General features: G+C 40.9%; 1 protein-coding gene across 1 annotated transcript in view; it reads right to left on the bottom strand.

The window, feature by feature from the left end:
- Positions 1–11,047, bottom strand: part of ZNF385D (zinc finger protein 385D) — a gene marked incomplete at its 5' end in the record, with an annotated part of 88,018 nt that extends 76,971 nt beyond the window's left edge. The window contains one exon of the mRNA XM_015415841.1: positions 10,885–11,047. Coding sequence (XP_015271327.1) covers positions 10,885–11,047 — 163 coding nt within the window. The remainder of the gene's footprint in view (positions 1–10,884) is intronic.
- Positions 11,048–12,111: the final 1,064 nt, after the last annotated feature.

Here is a 12,111-nt window from a genome sequence, read left to right as displayed (position 1 = left end):
GGGAAAACCCAGACGCCACAACACCCTCCTGCACATCTGTATAGATAAGCATTTTGGTGCACAGCAGAGAAAGCACAGAAAGGAACGCAGTAGCAATTAACCTGAAAGGAAAGCAATAGCAATTAACCAGACACAGACCAAACTCCCCAACCTTCATGGCAGCATAGCTGACACCCAGCCATTCACAACAGCATAGGGTTGACAAATATATTTCAGCAGATAAATTTAAAGGCAAGACTAACAGGGCAATTTTAAAAAAGGTTAACTGTGATTAGGATTGCAGCATAATTCAAGTACTGGGTCTAAATTCTGTGCACAGAAGCAAACCTTCTTTGGTGCCCCCCTTCGCAGCCCCAAATTCCACTTGAAATGCTGATCTGGTTGGAGAAGAGCAGCAAACCCATGACCAACGCCACAGTACAGTGGAGATACAGCAATAGAATTTGGCTTTGACAAGTGTGCAGCATTAGCATTGAACAGAGGATTGAAGAAAAAGAAATCAAGATGCTAATCAACAACAACATCAAAACATTGGACTTTGAAGAAAACTACCAATACCTTGGAATTTTGGAAGCTCAAAACTAGGGGTATGTAAAAAAAATCAGGCCGAATCAATTTTGGCTGGCAGTAAGACTCCCGCATGTCAGTTTCATCAGTACCAGCTGATTCGGGAGTCTTTCAAGGGCCAGCCAAATGTCAATTTCAACCCCTTTATATCCTATGGGCCATTGAAGTCAATTGCGAAAACATAGGGTATATTCTGGGGGCTGGAGGGGAGGGGGCTGGAGGGAGAGACTCCAAACGCACAGGGTAGCTGCTGGAGCCTCTCCCCAAGATACCCACCAAGTTTCAAAAAACATTGGACCAGGGGGTCCAATTCTACAGGCCTCCAAACAGGTAGCCCCCATCCCCTCCACTGTTATCTATGGTGGGAAATAAAGTTAATTTTTTCCCACATTGCTGTTAGTGGCTCCACATTTTCAGGGTAGCTTCGGGAGCCTCTCCCCACATAAACCCCCATGTACCAAAGCAATTGGACCAGTGGGCTCAATTCTACAGGCACCCAAACAGGTTACCCCCATTACCTCCATTGTTTCCAATGGGGAAACCCAGCCAGCAGCACTTAAGGTAGGCAAGCAGGCAGCACCAAGCAGTCAGACTCTCCCAGAGAATCTCAGGGAAAGTGAACTGTCTAGGCAGGCAAGCAGGCAGCACAAAGCAGTCAGACTCTCCCAGAGAATCTCAGGGAAAGTGAACTGTCTTGGGAGGTGCTTGTTTGCCATGAGAACAAGTGGCACACTCCAGAATAAGTGGCACTGTGGCAGTGCAAGCATGCCACAGTGCCACACAGAAACCCCAAAAGTCCAACAGGAACAACATTTATACAGGCCCTGCCCTGTGTAAATTGATGATGCAACCAGAAGTCCAGGGATGCAGCAGGTCAGGCCAGGGTAGAGTTGGGTAGAGTTGACTCTCTCTCCCCCCTACCAAGCAAGGAAGGTGTGCAAAGCAAAACCACCAACCTTGCAGGCTGCACATGCATGCAGCAATTAGCTGAAACTGGCCTCCCCGCCTGTTGGTCTTTTGGGGATGGGGATGGGGGCAACCTGTAGAATTAGACCCCCTGGTCCAATGTTTTTGAAACCTGGTGGGTATCTTGGGGAGAGGCTCCAGCAGCTACCCTGTGGGTTTGGAGCCTCTCCCTCAAATCCCCTCCCCTCCAGACCCCAGAATATACCCTATGTTTTCGCCATTTACTTCAACGGCCCATAGGATATAATGGGGCGAATTGCCGCCAAATTTAGGTGGCAAGGCGATTCAGATCAGAAAATCTGAATCGGCCCGCAGCAACCCGAAAGGGGCATGAATGGGCCTTTTTCGGGGGTGCATTCGGTACGAACCGAATGCACATCCCTACTCAAAACATCAAACATACCCTTGTCAAGAAAAATATAGCCAAGTTATATACCAAAGAGTTAAAAATATATTGCAAACAAAATAAAATGGAGGCAACATGGTAAAGGGAATTAACATTTGGACAGTCCCAGTTCAGAGAGTTGGCATTATTGATTGGAAACAAGCAGAATTAGAAACAGTAGATCGCAAAACTCGCAAGGTAATAACAATGTATCATTCACTATGTAAAGTTGATAACAAAACACCTGGAAGTGGCTCCAAAATGGGCACTTGAAAGAAATGGAAGAAAGCCAAGACTGAGAAGACTAGTGATAAAAGCAAATGTCAACTTTGCAAGACAAAGGATGAAACAGTTGACCATATGGTCAATGCCTGCAGTAAAATTGCTCAAGCTGACTATAAAGAACATCACAATAGAGTTGCAACTTTGTTCCACTGGAATCTTTGCAAGAAGTATGGCTTACAATTAGCCAGAAATACATGGGAGGACAAACCAGACAAGATCATGGAGAATGAAAAGAGTGAAAAGAGAAATAGGGTTTGGATCACTGACATTGCAGTTCCAGGAGACAGCAGCATAGAAAAGAAAGAACAGGAGAAGACCATAAAATATCAAGACCTACAAACAGAGTTAGAGCACCACTGGGACAAGAAAGTTACCATCATGCCAGTTGTCATTGGAGCCCTTGGAGCAGTGCCTTGGCATTGAGTAAATAATACTAGCTCAGCTTCAGAAGACAAAGTGCAAAGAAACATCTGCAATTCCCAAGACCTTGGCTAGATCTCTAATTGCAGAACACCATCTACCTGTCAAATATCGGACTGTCACAATTCCTAATAATAAGTGGTCTGACTCAGATGAACATGTATTCCACCAGTGAAGGAACTTTTTCTTGCCCATTCAAATAAGGACCAGTGATCTAGTTCTTATGTGAATGGGAAAGAAAATGTTTCTTCACTTTTTAAAACTAGATCTGGGCTGAGAATTCAGTGGGAGTCAAGAAATGTTAGTTTAAAGCTTCCATATTTGAGCTTTGATAATTTCACTTCACATTCAAAAGACTAAAAATAGTATTTACATAAAGGGACAGCTTATAAAATAGTGGTGTAAATATTTATAATATCCACAAGAGCAACAAATGGCTGCTGAATGGCAATAAGTGCCCAACATATCCTTCCTTTCATCTAAGTCCACTTCTTTCCAGTTATTTTCTTCCATTGCTCCTTCTCAATCAAGTGCTTTGTGGCAACAGCTGTTGCAATAGTCTATGTCACCTGAATGCCTTTCAGGGACTGGGCCTGCCAAATTGGTACTGTGAGCCATTTCAGTCTGTTTACCATCTGTTCACCATAACTGGCCAGTTATATATTAGGTAGGAAAGCTTTGAGTGGAAATGTGGGAAATGACTTAAAATGTGTGTGTGTGTGCGTGTGTAACATTTGTATTGTTTGGCACTGACACCTTTCTTTCTTTCAGTCCAAATCTTAATTTATTTTAAAGTGCTATCCCTGTGTTTTGTACAATGTCACAGTTCTTTTGACTGTTTCCTCAGTCTCACCTATTGTTTCTGCTTCATCTATTACTGTATTTCATTCTTTTGCCATCAGTACCTTCAGGCATAACGACAGACATATCAACACTTTCCTTGTCAGAAGATAATTTGTCATGGCACAGTTGTGCAGGAATGTATTCGCAGATCATACTTATATACTGTAGATAGGGAGGGGGAAAGAATAAGGCATTTTCTGGGCATTCTTAAGATTTCTTTTACTGTTCTCTAAAGGTACATTTTCCTCTTTGTTAAATATCTATTACATATATTACAGTTTGATCTGATTCTAAAAATTCACCATATAAAACTCAGAAACAATATTGGAACTACTGATCCTGTGGATAACTGTGGCTTTTCCACTGGCCTGTTTAATTCTCCCTTCTGGCAGAGAAGAAGTCTAGATTTATGACATACATAACTAGGCAGGCAAATAAAAAGACAAAAAAAGTTTTTTCAAAGTAATGTATTTTTTTTGTGTGTTGTTGCAAAGTGGTATAATTAACAGAGACTACACACCAACTAATACCAGTGAATTACTTCACCCTGTAGTTCCAAGATTTATGATCAATGTCTAGTTGTGGATGAAATGTTTGAATGCTGTCGTTTGTCAATGTCTCCAAAGCTTCCACAGTGTGTGAAGGAATTTTTGAGCTGGAATATCTTGCAGCCAGAAGTTAGCAAATCCTTATGAACCAAACAGATTTATTATTTTGGCAGTAAGGCAAGGATATTGCACTTGGGTGAAGGAGGAGGAATTCACACAGTGTTTTTAGACACAGAGTAGGATTTGTCAGCTTCTGTTCAGGGTGTTCATAACCACTGTGGGCGGGGCTGCCCACTGCAAATTTGATTGTGGAACAGGAAAGACTGCAGAGTACTGAGGTTGCAGAAAACGACTGGATTAGCTTGACAGCAGACCCCAAGGTAGGTGATAAGCTTACTGGCTTCAGAGTTGTCACCAATAACAAAAGACACAGTTAGTACAGAAGTGTACTGGCTGGTTGAATCAGGAAGGCTCTACTTAGCCCAGGGCTCAGCTAGTCTGGAGAAGACCCACCTGTTCCTAGTCAAGACTTGATTGAGACCTGATCCTGCAAAGCAACGTATGTGCTCAGGCAGTGATCTGGCTTAGTAGCTGGAACATGGGCCACCAGCTTGTCACTTTTTTGTCAGTGAGTTGCCTGCTCATGGGCTCTACTGCTCCCACGGGATGACAAGAGAACTGGGGAACTGGTGGTCTAGGATCTGGAGACAGGAGGCAGGGGGCTCACTCCCCTGGAAACTGGTGTGCTGGCAGCACTGTTTGGAGCTCATGCTTCGGGAAAAGGCCCTTTGATGGAGGCCTCAGAATCAAGGGGCTCTGGGTATGGAAGGGGTCTTGATGGTACCTCATTCATCCTGGTCATCCTCAGACAGTAGGAAAGAGCAAGAGTCCAGAAGCACCTTAAAGACTAATAACATTTGTGGCAGGGTATGGGCTTTCGTAAGTCAATGCTTACTTCTTCAGATACAGCTATAATGTGAGTTAATCTGTCCTTATAATTGGAGACAACAGGGATTTCAGATGATGAATGACAATAGCAGGTGTGACTGGATTTGGTGTGATATGCAGAGTGGTAGTAGGAGTGGAGAAATCAGCATTGGTAATAAGACAGGAAACCTAGATCTCGATTCAGTCCAGGAGGATGCATTGTCTTGAACTTCATTATCGGTTGCAGTTAAGCAGTCTCTCTTTCTAGTCTCCCTTTGAATTTCCTTTGTAAGAGAACTGCCACTCCTAAGTCAGCAACTTAACATATTGGAAGGTTAAAATGTTTTAATCCAAACATAGCCATCTACTTAGAGTGATACAAAAGCCTGGTGGATTTTTCTTTTTAAAAGTCCAATGCAATAGTATGTAGTATAGCAAGTTCTTTAACTTTAGTATCTCAGAAGAGAAATGGATGGAATTTAAAAGGGCTTAGTTTTGATGGGACTCTGCCCTATAGGTGAGGTGTGATTACACAAAGTGCTTTAAGTAGATTTCCTCAGAGAGCTAGCCATTTCCATGCAACTCCTGGGCATGGTAAATAAAGGGGACTGACTTGCTCCAGGAACTCTGGGTGGTGCATTCTCCTGAATGTGCTCTCCAAGGCTATGTGTTGAATTATTTTTGTTCCACCACACCGTGTAAACATTTCATTAAAGTGTTGGGGGGGAGGGGGAGGTATGTAGCCTTAATCTCAGTAGGACTTACTTCAGAGTCAGCATGCACAGGACTGAAATGTTTAAACTAACAGCCACAATTTGAAGCACTTTTTAAAAGTGCCATGTGAACACACCCTAGGAGATGTTAATTTCCTGGATCAACTGTCACTCTGTTATTGCTCTAGACCACCTCCGATTTGCCTACAGCTCCCAGCTGGAATAATTCTCTGCCAAAAATTTAATGATATAAACAACATAACAAATAGCTCCTTCTCTTCCTGCTCAGGTTGCACACTGGAGTCTTTCTGATACTCTTCACTACTAGGCACTGAAAGTTTTCTAAGAGGTATAGAAAGTACATGGAACCAGTCAGCCGAGATCTTGGCCAATGTACTGTTGTTGACATCTTATCCACCATTTAACCAATGTTTGTAGGTGATATAGTGATGGGGATGACAATATGACCTTCTCTCAGCTTACTCTGGATCACAGATAAATCTTTCAGGCATAGTTTTACAAAGCTGTTAAAAAAGATTCTTCTCCTCGTCCCCCCCTGCACAGTTGAAAGATACACAGTTTCCAAGGAAAGATACACAGTTTCTGAAGACCTTAGTAGGCCCAACACTATAACTTGTAATCATTTATATCATCTTCTAAAAGCTTAATTCTACTAGCATTTATACAGCTTCCAGTGTTAAACTACTTTGCATGCATTATTTTGTTATAATCTTACAACAATACTATTGGTTTGTAATCTTCATTTTTACAGACGAAGGTCTGAAGGAGAGTGACTTGTCTACGCCAACCCAGTGAGGCGCCTCCCAAATCACACCTCATTCTCTTTGCCACTGTGATACAGGATCTCAAAAACAAATCCTTGTTTTCCCTGGAACTTTCCACAAGAGTTTCGTCCACCCACGACATGAAGAACTAAAACCTATACAGTACAAACATGCATTGAACAACTCAGTGTAGAGTGTGTTGTGTATTAAAGTCTACTGAAAACTGAAGGATTCTGTATAAGGAAGTAAGGTAAAGGTAAAGGTTCCCTTGCTTGAAAGCCAGTCGAATCCGACTCTAGGGTTGCGGTGCTCATCTCCGTTTCCAAGCTGAAGAGCCAGCGCTGTCTGAAGACGTTTCCATGGTCATGTGGCCAGCATGACTAAACACCAAGGCACACGGAACACTGTTACCTTCCCACCGAAGCGGTACCTATTTATCTACTTGCAATTTCTTGCTTTCGAACTGCTAGGTTGGCAGGAGCTGGAACTAGAGACGGGAGCTCACTCCGTCATGTGGCAACTCGGGTCTTGAACTGCTGAACTACTGACCTTCCACAGCCTGCAGTTCAGCGTCTTAACCACTTGAGCCACCAAGTAGTTCATAGTAAATCTGAACAATGATCAGCACAATCAGTCCTGTCACTGGCTCTCTGGGTGTCAAGGGGAAGGTTCATTCCCCAGACCTGCTTCCTGTTATTTTTGTAACTGGAGATGTCAGGGATTGAAGCTAAATCTGGGATTCCTGTATCCAATGTTATTTGTTGTGCCACTGACTTATGGCTTGTCCTGCATGCCTCTGCATGCCCCCCCACACTTATTTTGTAAAGAAAGTTAGAAAAATTAATCAAAAGTTATTTTTCCCATGTCATATTAATAAAAAACTGGAGTTTTTGCACAGCTTTTGCACCATTTTAAAGAATTGTTTTGAAAGCTTTAAAACCAACTAGAAGCTCTGAAAAGTTTCATTGTTCCAAATGACATGAAAATGCCGCACCATTCTGTTCATCAAAAGGACTAACAAAATCACCATAATCATTGTACACTGGCATGCTTTTAAAACTGCATTCCTTACATCACTGACATTGGCACCTTTCCCAGAGATAAATCTACCATTCATCTTTGGCACAAGCTAATTGATTTAGTGTATAAAAATTAGCATTGCTGATTGTCTAGTATGAGACTATTTTTTAAAAAAATAGAAAGCAGTGGGGAAATTCCCAATACAAAATACTTGGTCTTTTGTTTTATATGCTGTTATTATAATTACTAGGCTAGTCAGTATATTAACACCTTTAGCACAAGATTGACTTTCAAACTATGTTGTCTTGATAACGCTTGCTTGCCACCCATGTTAGCCACTAAATCCATGAGTACCTGAGATACCAAGAAATTTATTATACACACAGGTTGGACAGCATAAAACACATATGCAGATATTCTATTAAGTACTCATCAGGAAGAACTTCCAGAGATTACCAAAGCAATCAGTGCTTTAAAATAAGTCCTGTCCTAGCCTATCTACTCACTTTATAACTTCTTCATCCAAGAGTGGCCCCTTTCTGCTCTCACCTGTAGTGCCAAAGATCCTATGTGTTTCAGAATCCAATCCCAGAATGCTAGTATACCTACAAATGAGCTCAATGATGTGGTTGATTCATGGCTGATATTGGGTTGCACTGAGTGCTGTGGCCAATGCTTTCAAGACTTAATCATTTTTTATCTTTCCCTCTTATATGTTCCCGGATCAAAACCAAGAACAGCTGCAGGAACAATGGAGCACAGGCATGTTGCAAAGTAATCCTTCCACGAATTTCCAGGATACCAATACCAGAAATGTAGCATTCTATATTGTAAGACAACTGAAGCAATTTACGTATCCCTCAGACATCCTATTTGAATCCTTTCATTAAAATTGAGTATCTGATAAGAAATGACCAAGAGGCCAAGAAAAGCAAGGTGAACACTGGGTTTGCCAGGAGATGAATCACATTAGGAGTGACATCAGAACACTCCATTCTGGTGTTTTAGAAATGGTCTTTCTACACACCTGCCAAAGCTCTGCCACAATTCAACAATTCAACAAACAAAAAGAAATGTAAGCAAAATTATTTCCCAATGGTTCAAGCCTCTGGGACTAATATACCTTTGACCGTGGTATGAATACTACCAAAAATCACATTATCACTATCATTAAAATATTCAATCAACAAGTTTCCTACAGATGGGGGAGATCGGCTTTGTGTAGAAATAGTGCCATATAAATTACTTTGTATACAGGCATATAAAATGCAAACAATATTATTAATATTTACATATTATGAAGGTGATGACATAATCTGAAGATTCCAAATCAAAAATTCTTATATGTCCAGGCCAATGTGAAGTGACCATGGAAATGTTGAACTTCTCTGCACAATGAATTTACTATTACCCGATCTTTTTACACTAACTTTCAATGGATAGTGTGTTTCCTTTGTTATTTATTCTCATGACAGCTCTGTGTGGTACATTAGATGGAGTGTTTCTTGGCCATGGCCACCCATTTAAAGATTTAATCAGGGATTTGATTCTGGGTCTCCCGTGTAGAAAATCAATGCTACCCAGCATTGCAGTCAAACTGAGTTGAAGCTGAGCTAACCAATAGGCTGATCAACGTCATCAACACTAAGAACACTTGAGAAGTCAAAGACTTAAATTGTGGAGCTGAAAAGGGCAGAAAGGGCATCTATTTCTATGTCTTGCCCAAATGCTGCGATTTTTCACATATCATCCTATACAATCCAAACCACAGAATGGTGGTTGTGGGCTGCTGCAGAGCAAATGGTTCCCGGTGATTCCCTTGCACTGCCTGCCATTTCCTGTATGCTTTATGTAGCACAAAGTTAATTGATTCAGGTGAACTGATGTACCACTTAGTTCTTGTTTCTTTGGGTCCATATTTCTGTTTTACACGATGTACCACTTAGTTCTTGTTTCTTTGGGTCTTTATTTCTGTGTTTTACATTCTTAGCATAACTGTACAACTGTTTGCAGCACATGCAATTGTACACAGCTGGGCATTTCTGCATATCTGTTTTATAGACTTTATCAAATTCGGGCCAGTGCTAGGGTGTCACTGGGTGATGCTGAACAAATCACAATCTCTCAGCTTCAAAACAGGCCAGTGTAAGAGTGACAATAGTAAAGCACTGTATATTAAAAATGCCACATGCATGATGTACTAATAGAAAAAGAAAGGATCACTTATGGGTGGCAAGACTTTACCGTGAGAGATGTCAGACAAACAATACTCCTCTCTGATGGTTTAGCAAATAGGAAAGCCATACACCTCATCCCACTCCAAAGCCCAAGGGCTGTCTTTTTGGAAAGGGTACTCTGTTAGCCTCTTGCCTTGAAAACCCTATGGGTAGCCATAAGTAGGTTGTGACTTGATGGCACTTTACACACACACAGAGTCTACTGCAGTGTAAACTGCATTTCCTTAACAATGGCTGGCAATTAGAAGAACAGATTTTAACTACAAAGACAGAGCGAACGCTGCAACCCTATGCCATGCAACGTTGAGGTATGCTAAACTGAAGAGAAGATCTTTGTATCAAAGGACCCCTGACTCTCAGCAAAAGCAAACAACTTTTCCGCACATCTTTCAAGTCTGCCTCTCAAGGTTTTGCATGGTACAAACACACACTGCAGAAAGCGACAAGATCAATTCTTTCATAGAAGGCACTGCAACTGCCTGTCTTTGAAGTTTCCTAGACAATGGCTCAAATCTTAAACACCAGGCTACTCAGATCTCATCACCTTCACCAGCTACTTTGATTATGAGTGGGGGGGCACTATCTGTTCACAATTTAATATATATATCCCCCCTCAATATAAGCATGATGCAAGCAGAATAAAAGTCACACTTACCTCTTTAAGTGTGTGTGTGGGGGGGCTATGTCACTATTATAGAACTTTAGACCATGCAACACCCATTTGAAATAATAATGCAGCGCATTAAATTTACAACAATAAATTTCTGATGAACAATGCTATTTTCAGAGGTGTCTAGCCTCTCAATTAGTGCTATTCGCTGTGTTTCTGTAATAAACTGTGTCATAAGACAGCTGCATAGATATGCACTGCATACAGACAAGAAGGTTCAGGGCCCGTTTCTACTTGAGTGTTTGCTTGCCATAAATATTACTCATCTTATATGTACGCATTCATGCCTGAAATGACAATAAACATCTTTTGTGCACAAGAGAAATCAGTTCCTCGACCGGTTATGATTACCTTATTCTCACAAAGTGTACTGCAAAGAAGAAAGAAATCAATATTACATAGAATGATGGATCAAGCATGAATCAATGTGGCAAGCACATAACCAAACGGACATGGCGGTAAACAAGGAAAATAAAATAATAAAAGAAATAAAACCACAACAGAGATTATCGCTTAACCTGTTTTGTCAGAGCTGGTATTGATGGTATTGGTAGTGATGGAAGTGAAGGTAGTCTTTGCGGTGTCCTTGGTAGTTACAGATTTCTGCTTATTTTTCATGGCTTCCAGTGCTTTGAGCTTCTTGGCATGTTTAGTGCCTTTGTAGTGGGCCGCAGCCTGGCTCTACAAAGGAGAACAAAATGAACCATGCAATCAGGCTCATTTCTAAACTGGCATTCTCTGTATTAGTACAAATACAGACCACCTTTCAATAACGGGTACCATGTGCCATACCAAGGCAGTGACCAAACTGCAAAATTGTTTTAGGAATTATACTTTGGACACTGAAAAAAAACACCTCTATCCCTACGCCGCCAATATTATCAATATTGTTAGGGCTTTTTTACTTTTTCATCTAACAAATATATTCCCTTTAGTAATTTTGGCAATTAAGGATTTTGCTCCTCTGGAGAAGAAACACTGATAAATTTTGTTTGAAGTCCTTACATGAATAAGGCAGAATTTAATTTTAACGTAAGGCTCAGAAATGTTTCAAGAAGATGCCAATAAATAAGAGGTAAATTGTGTCTCTTAGTAAAACATAACCACTACCAAAGGCCATTTGATACAATTCAACAGTTACAGCCATTATTTTGAAGTTAAATTATAAACTTTCTGAGGTCTTTTGGTGGAGTTTGGGTGAAACCAGGATAATTTGTATGTCTAGACCTTATCAGCATGTCAATACTAGAATGAAGTCAATGCACCCAACCACTTCAGATACAGAGAATGAAAAGAATAAGGTTATCACATGTGGAATTATTTTCCTCACAGATAGCTAATGCTTCAATACTGTACAAAAAGTCTAGATTCCCGAAGAGCTAATACTGTGGAACTTTCAAATTTCATGCTTGTCAACTGACTAAAGCTCTTGATTAATTATCCAAATAGTCCCTCTAATTTAAGCTATTCTTCAGAACATTTGGAAAGCCTATAATGAAAGAAAATAGTAGTATTTGAACATGTAAAGGCTAGTTTCTGCCATTCTCTCACTCTATAGGATGGTCTAAACCAGTGGTTCTCAACCTTCGTAATGCCACAACCCTTTAATACAGTTCCTCTGGTTGTGGTGACCCCCAACCATAAAATTATTTTCGTTGCTATCATAAGACCATCGAAAATGTGTGTATTCTGATGGTCTTAGGCGACCCCTGTGAAAGGGTCGTTCGACCCAGAAAAGGGTTGCG

The sequence above is a fragment of the Gekko japonicus genome, unplaced genomic scaffold, assembly GCF_001447785.1.
Source record: "Gekko japonicus isolate JY-2015 unplaced genomic scaffold, Gekko_japonicus_V1.1 scaffold2259, whole genome shotgun sequence".
In the NCBI taxonomy this organism is placed as follows: Eukaryota; Metazoa; Chordata; class Lepidosauria; order Squamata; family Gekkonidae; genus Gekko; species Gekko japonicus.
The sequence above is the reverse complement of the archived record's forward strand: the minus strand, read 5'-3'. Positions and strand labels throughout refer to the sequence as shown.